General features: G+C 44.6%; 3 protein-coding genes across 5 annotated transcripts in view; 1 reads left to right on the top strand and 2 right to left on the bottom strand.

Moving 5' to 3' along the window:
- Positions 1–13748, bottom strand: part of CNRIP1 (cannabinoid receptor interacting protein 1) — a 1091934-nt gene that overhangs the window by 82981 nt on the left and 995205 nt on the right. The window lies entirely within an intron of this gene.
- Positions 1–13748, bottom strand: part of C1D (C1D nuclear receptor corepressor) — a 377915-nt gene that overhangs the window by 334874 nt on the left and 29293 nt on the right. The window lies entirely within an intron of this gene.
- PLEK (pleckstrin) overlaps positions 1–13748 on the top strand; it is a 34890-nt gene that overhangs the window by 14503 nt on the left and 6639 nt on the right. Inside the window, exons 2-6 of the mRNA XM_050754495.1 lie at positions 1270–1425; positions 1663–1844; positions 4456–4547; positions 8383–8567; positions 10277–10381. Coding sequence (XP_050610452.1) covers positions 1270–1425; positions 1663–1844; positions 4456–4547; positions 8383–8567; positions 10277–10381 — 720 coding nt within the window. The remainder of the gene's footprint in view (positions 1–1269; positions 1426–1662; positions 1845–4455; positions 4548–8382; positions 8568–10276; positions 10382–13748) is intronic.

Raw genomic sequence — 13748 nt, 5'->3', positions numbered from 1 at the left:
CAGAGGTTGCAGTGAGCTGAGATTGTGCAATTGCACTCCAGCCTGGGTGACACAGAGAGGACATGTCTCAATAAAATAAAATAAAATAAAATAAAATAAAATAACAGAGAGACAGAGAGAGAGATAGTGCTTGAGCTAGATCATCTAAGATTCAACCAGCCATCTCAGCAGCATTGCCAGAGCTTATAAGTGAAGGCAGATTTGGGGTAAAACCAACTTTTATTTATACCTGTCTTCAGTGAGTCAGATTAGTTGGTTTGCAGGCCATATTTTGAAAACCACTAGGCTTTAGGATATTTAATTCTTTCTCCAATTCTGACTAACCCTCCCAAGAATTGAAATGTTCTAAAACCCTTAAAAATAAAACCCTTCCAACCGAACACCAATAATTATCATTTTTGTGTTTTTTCTCCTCAAAATAGGCAGTTAAACATGTAAAAATACATGATATAGTTCGAAAAAAGAACTATACTCTAAGATCATGTGTAAGATGTAGTTTCAGAAGCAAGATCTGCCGGCAGTTCTTACACATAGTGGGGGTGAGAATGTTACTATGAGGTGGCTCTTTTGTGGTTCTTAATGGTGTGAACCAGGCATGAAAAGGAAGGTGCAGGGGAAATCATAGCAGGAAAGGGTTTGGTTGGGGATGAAGTAGACAATAAGAAGGACTGGTTGCTCTTTTCAATGAAATGTGATAGCTGCTAGCATTTGGCAGTTTCGGAAATGATCTTCTTTTGTATTATTTTAATGAACATCCCCTGTGTGATCAGTATCATGAGCCAAGGAAAGTACCTGATAGTGCAATTGCCACGGAGAAGGAAAGATCACCATACTGAAGACAATTGAAGAACTATATGAGGAAGTATATAACCAAGTTCCAGGACGTGTGGCACATTCAGTGAGAAAAGCGGGAGGCGCCCCTGAGATCAGGGTCGGTCTGTGCAGTTTGAGAAGCCTCATCCATGAGGTGGCTAAGCTGAGCCCTGAAGGATGGGGAGAGGTTAGGCAAGGGGAGAAAGAGGAGATGGCAGAGTTGGGAAGGAGTATTCCAGAGAGTGGGGTCAGCTTGGGCAAAGAACTGGGAGTAGAAATGAGAATGGCTCCCCAAGAAGCCACTGATTTCAGAGGATTTGTGTTGAAGGAACAGAGATGACGTCACAAAACATTTTAAAAACCAACTGTAAGTAAATATAGAATCTTTCCTGTTAGGAAGAAAATACAGTTTGCAAAGAGCCCTGCCCATCTCAGCTATTTTGGTTGTCATTACAGGGGAGCGTGTTCAATACGTGGAAACCCATGTGGGTTGTACTGTTAGAAGATGGAATTGAATTCTATAAGAAGAAAAGTGACAACAGCCCCAAAGGAATGATCCCACTGAAAGGGAGCACTCTGACTAGCCCTTGTCAGGACTTTGGCAAAAGGATGGTGAGTTGACATCAAGAGCTGCCTGAACCCCTGGTCAGGCACTCACCTTTTGGTGCAAGCATCGCCTACAATGTGGGTGGTGCTCCTTGGGCTGGTCCCTCTCACCACCACCACACCCCACCCTGGCATTTGGGTTTCTCTTGACCAGAACAGTTTTAGGCCAATGGCCTCTGCTTCATGAGGGGCCCCAAGCCCTTGAAATAAGTCATTCCTAATGGGACATGTTTTGATTTTCAGTTTGTGTTTAAGATCACTACGACCAAACAGCAGGACCACTTCTTCCAGGCAGCCTTCCTGGAGGAGAGAGACGCCTGGGTTCGGGATATCAAGAAGGCCATTAAATGCATTGAAGGAGGCCAGAAGTTTGCCAGGAAATCTACCAGGAGGTCCATTCGACTGCCAGAAACCATTGACTTAGGGTGATTTTCTGTGTTTACTTCTCTTTACCCGTTCCTTCTGATAGACACAAACATAGCAGATCCCGCTCCAAGGCTTGCTCTGGCTGCCTCTGATGTTGTATCCACTCTGCCAGGTCAATACTGGCACTTGGTGTACTAAAATGTTTACCTGGGTCTGAAGGAGTGATCCAAGGCCTACCAGCTGAGGAGAGGAAGCTAATGGAGTACAAATTCCCTCACACTGGGTATGAGAGAGAGAGAGAGAGAGAGAGAGAGAGAGAGAAACATAATCATTGCATTTATAAAGTAGCCATAATAAGTTAGTCTTGAAATAAAGCTTTAGGATCTTCAGGTAGAAAGGAAAAGGCAGGGGCCATGCATCCAAGCAAGCAAGGTTTCAAGTTCAAGTTCAATTTCACGCATTTACACACTCAGGAAAGGCCAACCAGGGTAAACAGCCATCCTGGTGGAAGCCATTTATGTCCTGACCTGGTTTAATGGCCTCTGATGTTGGCTGACTTGGAATTGCAGGTGATAGTTGTAGCCTAAAGGTGGTCAGAGGCCAACAGGAAGATCTAGCCCCTGACAGAGGTTGGGAATGGGATTTCTTCCTTCCTGGATATCTCACATCTTTGTCACATGAGCCCCTTTCTTTAGGAATCCTTTTCTTCTAGGTGGTTTTGCTTTTTTGTTGAGCATTCCCTGAAACAGGAGACCTGTCGGGAAGAATCCCATGCTGGCTGCTTAAAATGTCCAACAAGAATTTTGTTTCTATGGAGGGCGGGGTGGGGAGAGGCTCTGAGAGGAGCCTAAAGACACCCCTTCTGCACTTCTGCATGACCAACACAAGACTCGGCATGGCACGGGAGTCTGACAGAGTTTGTCAACTGAGCTGAATAAGACTCAGCAGCCCCCCTCCTCACAAAAGCTTTTTGGCAAAGAGCTCCAAGGAGGCACCCAGTATAGCTGCAGCTGCTGACGGGGGCCATCGAGTGACCACAGTCCTGGCCAGGGCTGTCAGAACTAAGTGGGAAAAATGCTGGGACTACAGGGAGCCACAGGCTACACGGAAGGGGCCTTCTGTTTTGTTGCTTAGAACTTCTCTCGTTAGGCTATCTTTGATGTATTACTTCAAGGACAAAAACGAGAACTTCTCACCGTTTTGCCTTATATCTCATCATTTTAAAGATAAGACATATGCTTAGTGGAAGCATTCGCTTTCTTAAAGGCAAATGTCTACCACAGATGGTCCCTTGAAGAGCATTAAAGAATTGGGATATGAGGTGAAGGGGTGGCCTGCCCCTCCACACCTGTGGGCGTTTCTTGTTAGGTGGAACGAGAGACTTGAGAAAAGAAATGAGACACGGAGACAAAGTATAGAGAAAGAAAAAGTGGGCCCAGGGGACCAGTGCTCAGCATACAGAGGACCCACGCTGGCACCGGTCTCTGAGTTCCCTCAGTATTTATTGATCATTATCTTTCCCATCTTAGAAAAAGGGAAGTGGCAGGATAATAGGATCATCGTAGGGAGAAGGTCAGCAGTAAGACATATGAATAAAGATCTCTGGACATGAATAAGTTTAAGGAAAAGTGCTGTGCCTTGGTATGCATATGCAAACATCTCCACAAACCTTTTTAGTGCATAAAGAGCAGCATTGCGGCTAGCACATCCCACCTTCAGCCCTAAGGCGGTTTTCTCCTTTCTCAGTAAACAGAACATACAATTGGGTTTTACACCGAGATGTTCCATTGCCCAGGGACGGGCAGGAGACAGATGCTTTTCTCTATCTCAATTGCCAAGAGGCCTTCTTTCCTCTTATACTAGTCCTCCTCAGCACAAACCCTTCACGGGTGTCAGGCTGGGGGACGATCAGGTCTTTCCCTTCCCACAAGGCCATATTTCAGACTATCACATGGGGAGAAACCTTGGACGATATCGAGCTTTCCTAGGCAGAGGTCCCTGTGACCTTTGGCAGTGTACGTGTCCCTGGGTACTTGAGATTAAGAGAATGGTGATGACTTTTCACAAGCATACTGCCTTCAGGCACTTGTTTAACAAAGCACACCCTGCATAGTCCAAAATCCATTAAACCTTGAGTCACCACAGCACATGTCTCTTTCAAGGACAAGGTTGAGGGTAGGGTCACAGATTAACAGCATCTCAAATACAGAACAAAATGGAGTCTCTTATGTCTACTTCTTTCTCTATAGACACAGTAACAGTCTGATCTCTCTTTCTTTTCCCCACATGAGGATTGTGGGACATTAAAGATCTAGAATGTATAGAAAATGGACCCTGAGAACCTTTCATCTTTGACCTCTAAATTGGGGCAACTTTCCATCCCAGGCGCCAATAATTAAATCAACAAAGAGCTGAATGAATTTAAGAGAATTTAGGAGTCGTTAAGTACCTCCCAGCATTGCTAAACGCCGTGCAGGCTACAGAGTCATGCAGATATGAATGCTGCCCCTCCACTATTTATGATCTGATGGAGGGAGACTAAGCTCAGGGGATACCTGGGGATGGGGAGCTTGTGTTCACCTCCCAGACAGAACTTACCATTCTGAAATGTTCCCCACTCATCCAACTGGGTTTTCTTTTCTTTCTTTTTTTTTTTTAATCTCTGTGCAGTGCCTTATATTTGTCCATGAAAGACACTGAAAAAGGAATAAAAGAACTGAATCTAGAGAAGGACAAGAAGATTTTTAATCACTGCTTCACAGGTAAAAGCACTTGCGGGCCTGAAATAGGGCAACTGGGAAGGCGATATGGAGTCCTCCTTTGGCCTCGTCTGTGAGGTGGGGGTATGAGATATGGGGGTTGGAAGGGGTCCCAGAATGCAGCCTGGTGAGCCTGAGAATGAAGCTCCTGCAGAGTGAAATAGAAAGTTGTTGTTCAAGCTAACGATTTTGTTCAAGCTTTATTTGTTCAAGTTAACATTTGTTCAAGCTAACGTTCCAATCAAAGGATTCTTTTCCTCAATAAATGGCATTATGTTGAGGCTTACTAAAAATAGACACAGAATTGGATAAGATGCAACCCTTACTACGATAAACAGGGATTAAAGCATACAATGTAAGTTGTAAATGACAATATTAGGGCTATCAGAGGCTGCACAGGGTCAGGTATTAGGTGCTATGAGTTTAGGTAGTATGGTGTAGTGGTTAAAAACATGTCCTTTAGAGCCAGACTACCTGGGTTCAAATCCTGGCTCTGCAACTTACTAGTTACAAAACCTTGGCTCAATGACTTAGCCTCTCTGTGCTTCACTTTCTCTGTCTATTTAGTGGGGATAATCACAGTGCACCTACCTCACAGGCTTGCCATTATGTGTGTAGAGCAGTTCCTGGCACACACTCAGTGCTATATGGTGCAAGCTCAAGTGGTTATTGTGTTTTAAGGGGTCACATGTCTGTACAACCAATTCCAGGGGTTCAGAAAAAGAGAAAGAACTCAGGGGTTGATGGGATGAATAGAATGTGGCACCCAAATTTGACCCTGAAAAATGGGTAGAATTTCATTAAATACTTTTGAAAGGATTTTTGATGAGGTGGCAGGGCAGAGGATGGGCAGAGGATGGTGAGGACAAAGTTATGAGACAGACATGTGCGGAATATGCATCTAGAAAAAGAAACTGACCAGCCTAGTAGGGCTGATGGTTCATCAGGGGGAGCAAAATGGGATGTATAATTTGGTACTGAGTTTGTCAGATACCAGGCCTGGCTTTCTTATGGTGACAAGAGAGATCAAAGGAAGAAAACTCCGAGCTGATACAGCAAATGTGGAATCTAAGAGGATGTGCCGTCAACAGATAATCCATGAAATTGGTCCAGGTCAGGATTGGCAAGGCTAAGGAGAAAAGGCTATGATCAGTCCTCCGGGGGAATGAGCCTCAGAGTTAAGGCAGCAGCCCACGAGCATCAGACAAGGCAGGGCTGAGATTTGGGATCAAGACACCAAGCTGTGGGTGGTGGTATGAGAAAGTGACAAGAGCAAGGCAAGGTCCTAACTCTAGCAGGACCGAGGTCACTGCAACCACCTTGGGCAAAGGGAACAGGAGGGGATCTCAGTGTCACCTCGGGCATACAATCCAGGTCAGATTGATTTCCTGTGTAATGTGTTACTGAGTCCCAGAGTATTGGGTGGTTTCTGCTGCTGCTGCTTCTTCTTCTTCTGCTGCTTCTGCTGCTGCTGCTGCTTCTTCTTCTTCTTCTTCTTCTTCTTCTTCTTCTTCTTCTTCTTCTTCTTCTTCTTCTTCTTCTTCTTCTTCTTCTTCCTTCCTCTTCCTCTTCTTTTTCTTTCTTCTTCTTCTTCCTCTTCCTCTTCTTCTTCTTTTTTTTTTGAGGCGGAGTTTCACTTTTGTTGTTCAGGCTGGTGTGCAGTGGCGCAATCTTGGCTCACTGCAACCTCTGCTGCCCAAGTTCAAGCGTGATTCTCGTGCCTCAGCCTCCTGAATAGCGGGATTACAGATGTGCACCACATCTGTAATTTTTGTGGCTAATTTTTGTATTTTTAGTAGAGATGGGGTTTCACCATGTTGGCCAGACTGGTCTCAAACTCGCAACCTCAGGTGATCTGCCCTCCTTGGCCTCTGAAAGTGGCCTGTAATCCCTAAGATTCCAGGTGGGCTAGTACCTCTTAAATCCCTCTTGTTGAAGATCAGGGTGGATTCTGGACATTTCTATGGGTGGAGCCTTCATGGGGGAGTCAGGTGGCCTCGGCTGGGAGATGAAGGCTGCAGCAGAGCCTGGGACCCAGCAGTGCTGACACGTGATGGGAGACCTTAAATGTCCGACGACTGGGAGACTAGACCAAACTTATCTTTCAGGCTTCAGCATGCCTCACCGAGTGGGCATGGATGCAAGGGTTGGAACACTTAAAAGTGACAGCCCAGGGTAGTTGTGACTTTGGTCTAAGATCACTCAAATTCCCTGAGCCTTAGTTTTCTCATCCTTAAAATGAGGACTGCACTTACTGCCCTGCCTCTTTACAGGCTGCTATGAAGATAGAAAGAAGAAATGCAGTGTCACTTAGTTTTTCCTTGTACAGAAAGAAAAGTGAGCAAAAGCCTTTCATATATGAAATTCACGGAAGGCTCGCTATCCAACTGCTGTCACTCCTGTTCTGAGGGCGGCATCCCTACTGCTTTTGCCTGGATGACAGGACAGGCAGGCTGTCATGCTGACTCCCTTGTTGGCTACATTTGTAAGGAACACACTGCTTTTTATTTTTTAGTTTTTAAATTGACACATAATGGTACATGTTTATGGGGCACAATTATGTTCTGATACACATATACATTGTGCAATGATCAAATCATGGTAATTAGTGTATCCATCACCTCAAATATTTATCGTTTTTTTGTTGTAAGAACAAACATGCTGTTTTTAATAGAAAGCTTCATTGTAACCTGCTAATAATCCAAAGTATGGGTCAATTTCATTTTCTTCTCTTTGCAATCATCTCTTGAGGCAGAAGGTTGCTTAAATGATTTCTCAAGGTCCCTGCTAGACTCTGCAAAGGCATGACAATCAGTGCAGGTGATGTCATCAAATTTTAATTTAGGACATATAGCCATCACATTATTTCCTATTTAAAAACTTGCAATGATTTCCCATTAGTCAAATTTCTTACTGTGCCATCAAAGCTCTCCCCACCCACCCTTCACCTCCCTCCTCCTCTTGTTTCCTTTTGCCTTCTTTCCACCAACTCCTCCCCTGCCCCGTGGGGCTGCTTTGTGCCTGAGTGCATCTGTTCACACTGCTGCCCCCTCAGCCTGTGTTGGTCCCTCTGCATCTTGCCTCACATGCTTGGCAAACGCCTACTCATGTTTTAAGCCTCTGCCCAGTGTCACTTCCTGTATGAATCTTTTCCTGATGGTGCATGCACAACCCTCTTCTCTCACCTCCTCCACCTCTTTCACACCTTCAAATTAGACCCAGTAGTCTCGCAACTGACTTATAGCAGAGTACTTGTTACAAGACTTATTTATTACACCCATCATGCCCTTTTACAGTCCTTGAGGGAATTTCTCCAACATCCAGTAGAGTACCTAGCATCTAGTAGGTACTCAGTAAATGTTTGTCCATTAATGGGATAAGTGAGTGGGTTAGTAAAACCCATTTCCTTGATGCATGTGTTGCTTTTTTTTTTTGACAAAGACTTTTTTATTTTTTTATTTTTAAATTTATTATATTTTGAGATGGAGTCTTGTTATGTTGCCTGGGCTGGTCTTGAACTCCTGGGCTCAAGTGATCCTCCTGCCTCAACTTCCAGAGTAGCTGGGACAACAGGTGTGCCACCATACCTGGTCGTGTGTTTCTTCTTAAGCAGCATGTAGATGTTCTTAAAAACCCTTTACAAAGTTTTGTTTGTTTGTTTGTTTGTTTGTTTCTAGTGGGTATCTATCCCACTGATTTTGTTTTCTCTTTCTTGAAATAACAGGGGAGACAAGTCAAGTCAGACCTGTGGGTGCACTGGAGTCAGTTCAGGGGTGATTGTCAGGGGCTTGTTCTTCCGTAAGGAAGAGTTAACCTTCCCTGTGCTTGTCCCATGTAGGTAACTGCGTCATTGATTGGCTAGTATCCAACCAGTCTGTTAGGAATCGCCAGGAAGGCCTCATGATCGCTTCATCACTGCTCAATGAGGGGTATCTGCAGCCTGCTGGAGACATGTCCAAGAGTGCAGTGGATGGAACTGCTGAAAACCCTTTCCTGGACAACCCTGATGCCTTCTACTACTTTGTAAGAAAAGCTCCCCATCTCTTCTTCCTGTAAGGGAGGCTGCCCTGAGCAGATTCTAGATTGATTTCAGGTCGTAGACGTCTACAGAGCGCTGTTAGGCAGCGGGTAGGGACGTCAGCCAGGAAGAACAAGGGAATACCTGAAGTTTCCAGGCCCATTTAGAGCTTCTGTTATACCAGCATTTCCCAACTCAACAGCTGCCCTCTCCACAACACTCGCCCTGTCCAAGTGAATTTGTTATTATAAAAGGATACTACTGTTTACTTGAAAAAAAAATTTTTGATGGAGATTTTAAAGTTTATTATTTCCTATCTATTTATTTATTTATTTATTTTAGACATAGTCTTACTCTGTCACCCAGGCTGGAGTGCAGTGGTGTCATCTCGGCTCACTGCAACCTCCGCCTCCCGGGTTCCAGCGATTCTCCTGTCTCAGCTTCCGGAGTAGCTAGGATTACAGGCATGCACCATCACACCCAGCTAATTTTCCTATTTTTAGTAAAGACAGGGTTTCACCATGTTGGCCAGGCTGGTGTCGAACTCCTGACCTCAAGTGATCCACCCGCCTCTGCCTCCCAACTATCTATTCTTATTCTAAGCAGTAATTCATTTATAAAACTGTCTTAGACCCTAGTCCATGGCAAGCATTCTCTAAGACAAGAAGATACAGCCATATAGACAAGCGTGCTGGGGGGACAGGCAAAAATCCCACCCTCCTGCAACTTCCTTTCCAGAGGGGAAGCTATAAATCACAGGTTTGATGTGTTAGGTGCATTGTTCCAAATGTACATTAAAACATGTGACTCTTAATTCAAAATGTGTCCATAGATGTCACTTCCTGCAGTCATCTTGTGTACCTCCCACAGTATGCTTACCCAGGATTGGGAAACACTGTATTATACAATGTCAACCTATTCTTAGGCCACCTGAGAAATTCAGCAATGGTGGATTTCTTGGGGGATTTTGGCAGTTTTGTTTCTATTTTGGATCAGAGCACAGAAGTTAGGAAGTTGCCTAAGAGAACCATCCTTCTTATAAACATGAAGTGAACACCCTAGAGAGTTTCATTTCACTTTAGGGGAAGTTCCACAGTCTGTTTCTGTTTTTTTTTCTTCGGTCCTTTGATCTGGCCATTTACAGCCATTTCAATGCAGGATTCTAAAAATACCCATCACAGTGGCTCCTCTTCCTCGGTCTGATTCATCATCCACTTTTGCTGAGCAAGTCCCAATTCCCTCATAACCTCAGGGGAAGAGGCTGGACACGTGCTTTCACTTTTCTCCAAGAGGGGCCTCAGTGGCTAATGTTGAGCTGGTGATAGTATTGTGAATGAGAAATTAGCCTGTCCTGCTTTCAAGGATGTGACTGTGATATCCCAAGAGAAGGAAGGCTTTGAAGGCAGACATGTGCCTGGTTAGGAAGATGGAGCTAAAGTTAGTATACAGCTTGGGAAACCCTCCAGAATAAAAGGATATTGACAAAATCACACCTGAGTGGAGGCAAGAAAGGAACAACCCCTGAAACAAGTAAAAGGAGGAGGAGAAACTCGCTTATCAAGGACCTTTGAAGTTCAGATTGGGATGTACACAGGAATGGAGGAAAATGAGGAGGCTGCCCTTATGGCTGGAGGGGAGGGGGGAAATGGAGATGGCACAAGTCGCAATGTGCCAAAGACTGGCGACGTCAGCTTGCTGTTTGATTTCCCAACAGCCAGACAGTGGGTTCTTCTGTGAAGAGAATTCCAGTGATGATGACGTGATTCTGAAAGAAGAATTCAGAGGGGTCATTATCAAGCAGGGATGTTTACTGAAGCAGGTGAGTGGCTACCACTGCTCCCGTCTAGCCTTCTCCCTTTACAAGGTCCTTTTTGTTTCTAAGTTACCCAGTGACTTTTGGTTTGTTTGGTTAATAGTCAAGCAGAAAATGAAACTCATGGAGTGAAAGACGGATGAGTAGCTCTGTAGATATGAAAGTGGCTTTAGGTCAGGAAGATTGAGTTTGACAGGGCAGAAGATGTCCCTGCAAGTAGGAAAATGCCTCTTTTATCCATATCATAGTGAAAAAAAGATGTTTCAAGAAAAATATGGCCGGAGGAGACAAATTGTCTAAGAGATGGCATCCAAAAGACAAAGCTGTCCCATGGTAAAAGTACTTCCATTTTACCTGTCCCTCCTCCCTTCAAAACAACCAGGAAAACAGGAACAGGCCACGCCCAGAAGAGGAACAGAGTACACCACTGAGAGCAGAGAAGAGTCATTCCAGTCTGTGGGTAGGGCACGGCAAGACCGAAACCTGGGCGTGCAGAGGCCAGTTCACAGGAACAGCAGGCAAAAGTCAAATGCAGATTGAGGGAATGGACAGAGTCCTGGGGGGATGTCCAGGTGTCCAAAGGTACAGGCCACCATCAGTCTTGGAGGCAAGGGCTGGGGAGTGCTGAGGAGCCCCAGTCGGTTACCAGGTGCCAGAGCCTATGATGCCAAGAGGTAAGAGATAGACAGGGGCCGAGATGACTGAGGAAGCCAGGGCCAGCACCTGGTGGAGGAAGTCGCAGGAAGACATGAGAATATTCAGGGGGAAGCTAGTTGATACTAGTACAAGGCATCTTAGAGGCCAAGGCTGCTTTGCAGGACCAAGGTCTTGCCTTCCTGGCTGCACTGTGAGCTGCCTTAAAAGCGCTGCTCAGTATATAATGGAGAGAATCGGTTACCATCAGGAGATTTCCACGTACTGTCTATAGGCTCCATGGGACTCGGGGATTTGATTTACTTCATGTTAGGACCCTGAATGTCCATCTTAGTGATTAATGGAATGGGCAAGGAGGGAAGAACCAGAGAAGAGCCCATATTTACATTTATAAAGAGGGACTCTGGGCTGGGCTAGCTGAAAGGAGGTGTAGGTATGGATTTTGAGTTTCACTGGGGGAAGTGGGACATTCGAATGGAAAAATTACCTTCACATCAGGTTTTAAGAGAACAGTATCCTAAGAAATATATGGCAAGGATTTATAAAGAATTCATGGACTATTGTAATATTTTTGATGACAGGGTGACCAGCGGGCTAGATTAAAGGAAAGGCATGGGGCAGGGCCAGCCTTACACTGGGAAGGCTCGGGCAGTTGCCCATGGACAGTTTGCCTGCTGTTGCTTTCTCGTTGGTTCTGACAAACATTCCTATGTTCCTGGTTCTTTGATTGCAGGTGCTGGAATGTGGCTATTAAGCAAGAACAGTAACTTGGGAGGGAATTTCCTTATTTTGTTGATTTCTTCCATCATTCTATATTGTTATCAGCTATTTCTTGAATTAGTTGATTGGACAAGCCCTAATCTAGAATGGGGCTCTTGGAAAGCCAAGGAAGAAGGTTAATGAAGGGTAGATAAAGTTGGACTGGAGCCATGTCTCAGTGAAGCAGCCCAGTAGGAGACCTGGGATGGTCAAAACTTGTGTGTAGGTAATGGTGGCTCGAGGTATTTTGAAGACAATAGGGACAAGGATTGAACTTACGTGTTTTCCTTTGCCTTCCTTTGCCTGGCCTTTGATAGGTACAATTTTGCCTTAGCTAGCTTAGTTGGTGCACATTTGAATATCCCAGGGAACTGTTAAAACTGCATGCCAGGCCAATTAAATCAGAGCCTCTGGATTTTTACAGCTCCCAGTTGATTCTGATGTGCAGCCAAGGCTGAGAACCACTGAGCCAGCCTTTTTCTTAAAAGCGAATTTATTCTATTATCAGTATACAAGTTAAATAGTCTTTCTTAGAAGCTTCCTTTTTATGTGAAGAAAACAGATATCTATGTGCATTCAGGAATTTTGTTCTTTTCCAATATTCTTTCCTCTGAATTTTTTTTTTTTTTTTCAGGGAATGGGGAGCAAAAACCTTTTCAATTTGAATTGACACTTCCCCTTGATGTTTCTAATCTCTTAGCTCAGTGGTTAGTAACCATGGTTTACATCAAAATCACCCAAGGGAATTCTCAGAATTTTAAAACTTTGTTTTAAAATCCAAAAGTAAGCCTCCCTGGTGTTTGCTGCTGGGAGTTAGCCAGGATTAACCTTATAGAAGCCTTGTTATAATGAAAAAGGACACCTGTGCTCCACACCTCACAGATGGGAAGTAGCTGTGGCCTACTGGAGGCCATCACCCCTGCCCCATTATTTCCACTTTTCTCATCCCAGGATAAATAATCTTACTTGGCAACAAGTTTGAGGACGAATGATCTTAGATTACATTCAATATAATCCCTTTTTATGTAATTGCTTCTGCTATAACAATGAATAAAGTATCTGCTTGTTTAATTCTCAACCACATTTAGATTCCTTGAGGGAGAGGAACAATGTGTTATATATGCTTCTCTTGTATCTGCTGCAGAGTTCAGCATCCTTCTTGATTTATCATAGGCAATGAACACGTGGGGAGCTAGTTAAGTCAAATATAAGTAGATGACTTTGACAGTTCAGTGGCAACTCTTGGAAACCCGAGGCATACAAGCATTTCTTAATATTCCTTAGAAAATACTCATTAAGTGAAAGATGACCAGAAATGTACCACTAACATCCAACTCTTCAGTGTGTCACATTGTGATGTCAGTGAGGGCTTAAAGGGAATATGGTGGTTGGGCAACATTGGCTGATTTCACATCTTCTTGTTGCCTTCCTCTTCCATTGACTCATAATAAGTTGGTGATTGCCGGGCGTGGTGGCTCACGCCTGTAATCCCAGCACTTTGGGAGGCCCAGGCGGGCGGATCACAAGGTCAGGAGATCGAGACCACGGTGAAACCCCGTCTCTACTAAAAATACAAAAAATTAGCCGGGCGCGGTTGTGGGCGCCTGTAGTCCCAGCTACTCGGGAGGCTGAGGCAGGAGAATGGCGTGAACCTGGGAGGCGGAGCTTGCAGTGAGCCGAGATCGCGCCACTGCACTCCAGCCTGGGCTGGGCGACAGAGCGAGACTCCGTCTCAAAAAAAAAAAAAAAAAAAATAAGTTGGTGATTGTCCAGCAATTGCGCAATACAGCATGATATGTGTGTCTGTCAGTGAAGAGGAAACGGTATGGGGTGGCAACTTTTGTGTCGTTATTCTGAAGGGCAACATTACTTAAGGCAAAGAGCAGCAATGTATACTTTTGGAAGTCGATGCTTTGCAAAAGCCATTTTGGACATGATATAGCAGGTAGGAATATTTTCT

This window comes from Macaca thibetana, chromosome 13 (assembly GCF_024542745.1).
Source record: "Macaca thibetana thibetana isolate TM-01 chromosome 13, ASM2454274v1, whole genome shotgun sequence".
Lineage (NCBI taxonomy): Eukaryota > Metazoa > Chordata > Mammalia > Primates > Cercopithecidae > Macaca > Macaca thibetana.
The sequence above is the reverse complement of the archived record's forward strand: the minus strand, read 5'-3'. Positions and strand labels throughout refer to the sequence as shown.